Genomic DNA, 7,818 nt, shown 5'->3' with positions numbered 1-7,818 from the left:
TTGCAGTCAATGCTTGCCTAGGCTTTTCTCTATGATCAGTACTCCGTAAAAGATTTTCCCTTTGATCCATGCTGGCTCTGGGTTTTTCTCTAAAGTCTGTGCTATTTCGGGATTTGTCCAGTTGATCAGGATTGAGTCCAGGTCCATTTCTTTGACGTGGAGACTTCTCAATGGCAGCAATAAATTTCTTGAGGTGCTTTATATATTGGGGGTAAAGCTCAAGGTCGCAGTGATTTCCTCCTTTAATCCACAGGGGCTCATATTTTTCTTTACAAAGTTCCAAAGTTGTTTGCCATGGGAGCAATCAACTACGTCATCTGCAGTTCCCTGAAGCATACAAGCCAATGCCAAGAACCATCCAGACAAATAAGTTTCAATTCAAACACACCCCTCATCGCATATATATATGTGTGTGTGGTGTGTATATATATTTTTTTTGGGGTACAACCCTCATTGCGTCATTGTTACATGTGCATTTAACAACGAACTGTTACAAGCTTTCTGATATATTCCCTGATAGCAAGTTTGTTTAACAGGGGCAAATGCTGATTTCATGACCAGTAAATGCCCATTTAAATGCACTGAGAGAGTCACTGCTCATCAGTAAAAACACGTACCCAGGCATAGTTTTTCTTCGTCTTCTAGTGCGAACAACTTATCACATCATTTGAAAACTATAATATTTGGTAATTATAAGTTGTAACTGACAAAAATTGTAGGGTGAATAAAAACACAAAAATAGCTGCAGGGCAATAACGACATCATTAGGTATAGTATTTCCCACAGATGGCATTTAAGCTTCCACAGCATTACAGCAATGGTCATCAGTACGATCCTAATATTTGCCAGGTAATATATCCAATACATGGTTTTCGTTATCCAGCTAACAAAATGAAATGACTTAAAAAAATAAAAAAAAATAAATTTACAAAAATGTCATATGCTCTAGGCAGCAAATGCAGATTTCTCTAAGCATAACCAGTTACAGAGATTTATCAAACCAACGGTGAAGATAAAGCAAGGCCAAGGGATTTACTGCCTAGAGTACATGACATTTTTTACTACTGTTTCAAAATCATTCAGCACAGTGATACAAGTTTGGAAGAAACATGAAATAGTCCAGAAAACAGTTGCCAAAGGATTTTACTAGTGTTTTTCAAAATCAATCTTTGATAAAATATATGTGGCTTCTCCTTCCATTTGATTTTTATTGGTGTATGTGTTGTAAGGCTCTTTATCTATATGATATTTACAAACAGAAAAGACACTTTCATATCCATAGGGACATGCAAGAGAGGCAATGAATATTGCATTAAGTTCAGAAATTTTAGGTGAATTTATCTAGTGGCAAAGAATTATTTAAGAGGAAACAACACAATTTGGCACATAAATGAGGTCACAATTTACTAATCCACAATTGATGCATAAAGACACTTCCAATGTTTGGACAGTGCAAACAGCAACCTCGGATGAGCATCAGCAATGACAATGATAAAAGATATCCAAACACAACAATTACGAACCAGATTCATAACCGGAATGCCTAAAAATACTTGACAGCCGCCAGAAACAAAAAGTATATACTCACATGAATTACCAGAACAGGACAATTGACAGAGGGGATTTTATCAATATTCTGCACCAAAAGCAGCAAATCAACATTAAAATGGAGTTACAGCTAAAACTAAGAAATACTGATAAAAAATGAACGGCGTTACTGAGATTCTTAAGTTCAATGTTGAAAGAAGTCATACCTTATAAATGTCAAACCAGTATGTCCGCTTCACAGGATACATAACTCGGAGGCCAGATAAGATTGGGCTGTGGAGAATTACAGCCCTAAGGTTTGGTAAACCGGTAGCCAAATCTGTAGTAGGTCCACTGCCAACAGATTGCCCATACAGGATAATATCTTCTTCTTTTGCTCCATACTTATCCAACAGGCATTTATAAGCAGCTTCTATATCTGCATAAGTGTTCTGCTCACTTGGCTGTTTGAAAAAAATATGTTAAACTCGCCAGAAATAATGATCTGTGTTCCCCACCTTATATTTCGGAAAAGTATAATCAGAACAAAAATTGAGCATCATCTTAAACTTTTAAACAAGAGGCTGCAGGGTGCAGATGACAAAGCGATGCCTGTCCATGCGTCGGAGTTAAATCACAGTAAGTATGCCGAGTTCAAATGCTAAATCTCTCGTCGATAAGTATAAAACTTCCCAACAGTGTAAATCACAAAATAATGATCCTGCTAAGCAATGTAGAGGGGGGAACTTGGTATTTTATAATGTCCAAACATTTCATCGTCTAAACATCCAGCTAGCAGAGGAAAGCGTACCTTCCCTGAGGACTGTCCATACCCAGAATAGTCATAGCTACAGGAGAAAGGGAAATCCGATCATTCATAGGTCGCCATCGTACTACAGTTGCGCATGCATATAAGAACTCATGCATCTATAGTTCCACGCAAAGTTGAGGGCATGCATAACGGACAACACAAAAAGCTAAAAATTTGAACTGACCCCATCAGGTTGACTCGTAGGTGGACACTGAGTTCACTGAACAACTCGTACATCTGACCCAGATCAGCTGCGTTTCCGTGCGAGTAAAGCATCGTGAGCGACGCCGATGGGTTCTTGATGTAAATCGCCACGATGTTTTTCCCCCTCTTAGTGCAAAGCTTCAACACGTCTACGTTCTCCCTCAAGGCCACCCCAGTCATCGTCTGATTCCCGGTCACCTCATCAACTCCGAGAGAATACGACGGCGGATTCGGCGGGAAGAATGCGAACTTCGCCGCCATCGACGACGTCACCGCCCCCATACCTCTTGACAATATATATATATATATATATAGCAGAGCAAACCAACACTAGTTTTCAATTTCCAGTGAAGTAGGTCACACACACGGCAGGAAAAAGAGGAAATGGAAATAAAATTAAAAATCATGTAAGTTAAGATTTTGTGATCCGAACGAAAATAAAAACTTAAAGTCGGATTGAACACATACATAAGCTGGGGAAGTGGGGTAGGAAGGGGGAAATTTCTAGGGTTCAGATTAGTCTGGCAGATTGAGTAGGGAGGGGTGGGGTTGGAGAAGACGACTACAGAGGGAGGGGTTTCCGGCGTGGAAAGGGAAGGGAGCACGTGTGAAATCGCTTGGACCAGCAATTAGGTGATGGCGATGTTTATGATGTGAACAGTGACAGTTGTTCATTTCACCGACACGTGTCCCTTCGGGGTGGCTTCTCTTCACTGTGCCTACTGTCTGCCTCTCCAAAGCGCCAGCTGCGATCCAAATCCCAATTCTACCATTGCTCAAACAACTTGCCCTCAAACGGTTTTGAAATTTCGGATTAAAATAAGCATAGTGTAATTTGTTCTGAAAAAAATAAATGCTAATGCGTTTTTTTAAAACTATTTAGGTTAAAATTTTAATTATCTTTATTATATTATTTATAAATAAAAAATATTGAAGATGCGGAAAGTATTAGTTTATCATTATTTATAAATTTCAACCACTGTCACGTTAAATCAAAATGAAGTTTGCGTGAGGCGATTTCAGGTAACATACGGTCCTGCGTTTTTAGATATAGTATGATATGATTGAGGCTTGGGAAACATGGACAGTGACCCTCGTTCCCATGATACATTGGAGACTTCGGATAAGGACAGAATGGTCAATGAATCTCAAAATTAAGGGGGGATTGGTCACAGAATTTTTGTATTTTGTTCACTGGTTAATTTACATCCCAGTGAGAGGAAGCCACGTTCCACGACGGGAAGTAATGATTTATTAGAGAAAATCAAACCTTTGATTTATGCCCGCATTCAATCTCACTCTTGTCACATAAACTAGTCATGGCTTAAAAAATAATTTGTACTATTTATTATGTGCGAATAATAAGACTATGGTAAATTATATTTCACACGCGCGAATAGATGCACAACGGCATCTTGGTTATAATCATTATCACTGTTATTTCCAGGGGCGTATATGGATATGGAGTCGTACTACTCACGAACCACAAATGATTGATTTGTCTGGAGTTCTGTAGAAACACATGAGATCTAATACACATCAATCATCGGTATATTATATTATTACACACTCCTTATTTATAAATTCACTTTATTCATAAACTGTGAATAATAATCCTTCTATTTTAAATTATAAAATATTTTTAAATAAAATCTTACATACCAATAAATTTACTTAAATATATTAAGTAATTTTATTTTTTTAAAATAAAATACTTTTTATTTAATATATTAAAAAGAAAATAAATAGAGACAAAAGTTAAAGATAGGGTAGTGTTGGAATAAGATATTTTTGAATAAAATCTCACACACTAATGATATAATTAAATACACTTAATAACTTTATTTTTTTAAAAATAAAAATATAAACTTTTAAAAATATCCTTTATTTAATATAATGAAGAGAGATAGAGACAATGATTAAATAGAAAGAGGTAGCATTGGACAAAGACATTTTTAGATAAAATTTTACATATCAATAAATTATATAAAATACATTTAACAACCTTAGTTTTTTAAAATAAAAATATAAAATTTTAAAAATACATTTCATTTAATATATTGAAAACAAATAGGGACAAAAATTAAATAAAAAGAGAGTAGTATTGCAATAAGTCTATTTAATGAAACTTTAATATGCTCAAAATGTCTTATAATTTGAGATAAAGGAGTATCACTTTTTATAACTATAACATGCTTGCTCTATTGTTTTTATTTGTGGGAGTTCATTTGCATAACATTTGTTCTCTAACACTGCTTTTGTTGATTTCTACCATGAGAGGGGCAATTGATGTGGGTGAGCATGTGATTGGTTTTTCATCTCTTTATGCCAGGGTGTCTTGTTTTCTCCTTCGACCTAAATTGCTAAGAAGGGAATGGGGATTCAACTGGCGTCGACGAGGCAAAGATTGTCCATCAAAAGGATTGAAGATTTATTCAATGGTTAATCGTGGGTTTTGACTTCTTGTAGGCAAAAAGGTATGAGGTTTTTTAAGTATGAATCTTGATGATTTTGGTTTGTTGTTAAGGGTCTCATCCTAGGCTTCTTAGTTCGATAGGCAATAGTTTGCAACAAAGATGGGGGTGCATTTTTGCAATGCTAGTAGCTAGTTTGTTGTCATTGCTAATGATTTTGGTTCTCTCTACATGGAATTTGATGCATGAAGGTGGTGAATGTGCTATTTGGATATCAGTTATTGTTCACAGAGGGACAGGATTGTTAGAATGATTCTATAAACCTCATCCTTACTTTTCAATGTGACTTCTATTCTTTTTGAGTTTTCATGGTAGCGATGGCATTTCTTGTTTTCTAGTTCTGTTTTAAAGCTTAAGATAGTCATGATGGTGTCATTTATTTTTTTTTCTTTGTGTTGTTTTGCATTTGATTTATAATTTTTTGTTGTGTTGTTTTTGATCTTATTTGTATTTTGTTTGTTGAATAGTATTTGTTTTTGTCAACCTTACAGTTGTCAGTAATATTTCATGTTTTCAAGGGTGAAAATGCTTACTCTGTATTGTTCTACATCCTACAATTCACTTTAATCATAAACGCTTGAACGTTTACAAGTTATATTTTTTAAACATTTCATAGGATAAGCTGGAATAGGTTGCATGTGCCAAGCAGGACTTTGAGGCCACAATCCAATTCCAAGCATGTGTGAGTAGATCCAAAAGAACAAAACCTAAAAGATATAATTAGCTAGGCATTTAGAGTATTAATTATTAGTTTGACAGAAAACATATAAACAAGTCTTCCTAGGCTAAGAATGTGTCCTTTGTGTAGATCCTAAAAACTCAGAATAAAAAAAAAGGAATTAGCCCTGTTAGGTTTTGATGAAGTTTTAGATGAGAAGGTCTACGATGAACTTGTATTGATGGAAATTGGAATTGTACAGGCCACTAAAGTCCAACCCTAACCATGAAGGTTCTTTAAACTAATCATTCTTTAATAATACTACCATTACTAATATTAATGATGCGAGCTTGTTAGTCCTTTTCATTTTCGACCATGGGCTTGTTGGTCCTTAAATACAAGTTTATAGTTAACATATGAGCAGGTTCTCGGTCTACAATGTTGTCTAGGTGTCCATGAAAGAACCGACAGATACTTGCCATGCTGAAATCAGGGTAGAGTTTGGTCCCGAACTTTACTTTGCTAGTGTTGTTGCTCAGTTAATGAATATTACACATGACTTTTATAAATATTGCATTTAAATTAAAGGGTTAGTGATTATTTTTATCCTTAAACTGTAAACAAAACAAAACTCAACTATAGGTTAATTCTATCTCTCAATTAAAAATTCCTTCCTCATCACCCTGATGTTAAAAAGATTTAACGTCTGTTAGTCATCAATGGATCTCACTATTTTTTAAATATTTTTATCAAGTTAAGGGTCGTTTTTGCCACTCAACTCAAATATTTTATAATAAAAAATATACTGTAAGGCCCACTAACGGTCAACTTATGATGAAAAACAATAGGGTGATAAAGAAGAAAATCTTTAAAGTTGAAAGTTAAAATTAAACCATAACTGACTTTAGGGCGTTTATGGTTTTTGTGTTCAATTCAAGAATAAAATTGACCCTTAACCGTAAATTAAATTAAAGGGGGTTAAGGGATAAAAATGTTTTGAAAATTTTCTAAAATACTAGATATTTTTACTTTTTAGATGGAATAAAGAGAACAATTTTATCAAGTTGTTAGTGCAATCGTTACTTTGATTTTTATTTTCTTGGCAGCCACATGATTTTTTTTTTAAAAAAACAAATACAAATTCAAGTGTTCGCCATAACTTGATTTGATCTAATCTAACTTCCTCAATAATGCTTCCCATCTTTGTCCTTTCTAAGCGTTGGTGAGAGAGTGCAAAGCTTGATTTTCTCTGTGTCATTTTGAATTATCTCCTTTAAATTGTTGGTCATGCTATTGCCATTGCTATAATGCAAAAAATATTTTATGACATTTAGTAGTGGGAACCTAAGACCCTATTTGATATAAAGGAATAGTGAGACCTAATTTAATATGTTTGGTATGAATAATTGAGGCTAGCATGGTATTTCTTAGTACCACTTAGATGGGATTGTTCAAACCCTCCTTCCTTAGGTATTGAGAAACCTGTCATGGGATTGAAAAAATGTGAGACAAAACTATCTTTGTTCATAATAATTTTTGACAAAAGTGCCCCTGTGAATTTTGTCAATGTCCATCGCAATACTAGTAGAACACTCATTCCCATTACTGGCCAAGTCCTCACTCCATCAATCTCCACCAGTCCATCAATCTACATCATCGATGAAGCCCTCACTATGTTGATCTCCACCATTTCGTCGATCTCCATCGCAGGCAAAGCCTCACTCTATTGATTTCTTCTAGTTTTTTACTTATTTTGGACGAGAAAATTGGCATTGATAACACTCATTTTGTTTGTTTTCTCCCTTTATTTTATGGGTTTTATACATTATTTTTATCTACTTTCTGTGAATTAAGGGGAAGTTAGATGGTTGTACAAAATTTTAAGAGTAGTGGACCATATAACCATTATTTTTTGTTTTTGTTTCGAAAGAAATTAAGCATCACCTTATGTAAAACCTCCATTTAAACACATAATTAGCCCACACTTGACCTTAAAATAGAACTACTATAGTAATTACAACTAATTTAATTAATAATAAAAGATATCATGGCATAAAATGATGAACTTTAGCTGTTTAAAAACTCATAAGGTTAAGTAAGCTAACCTTGTAAAGATAAAATCTTGTAAATCATTTAACCTCAAA

At 34.6% G+C, this 7,818-nt stretch overlaps 1 protein-coding gene across 1 annotated transcript; it reads right to left on the bottom strand.

Moving 5' to 3' along the window:
- Positions 1-47: 47 nt before the first annotated feature.
- Positions 48-3,191, bottom strand: LOC129297875 (uncharacterized). The gene is made up of 5 exons (XM_054936217.1): positions 2,523-3,191; positions 2,339-2,375; positions 1,755-1,991; positions 1,589-1,636; positions 48-327 (listed from the first exon to the last, which is right to left on the bottom strand). Exons 1-5 carry the CDS (start codon positions 2,822-2,824, stop codon positions 199-201), a joined length of 753 nt encoding a protein of 250 aa, XP_054792192.1. The 5' UTR covers positions 2,825-3,191; the 3' UTR covers positions 48-198.
- Between the last annotated feature and the right edge of the window lie 4,627 nt (positions 3,192-7,818).

The sequence above is a fragment of the Prosopis cineraria genome, unplaced genomic scaffold (assembly GCF_029017545.1).
Source record: "Prosopis cineraria cultivar Desert tree isolate PC_DT_omini unplaced genomic scaffold, ASM2901754v1 PC640, whole genome shotgun sequence".
Lineage (NCBI taxonomy): Eukaryota > Viridiplantae > Streptophyta > Magnoliopsida > Fabales > Fabaceae > Prosopis > Prosopis cineraria.
This window is presented reverse-complemented; position numbering and strand designations above follow the sequence as displayed.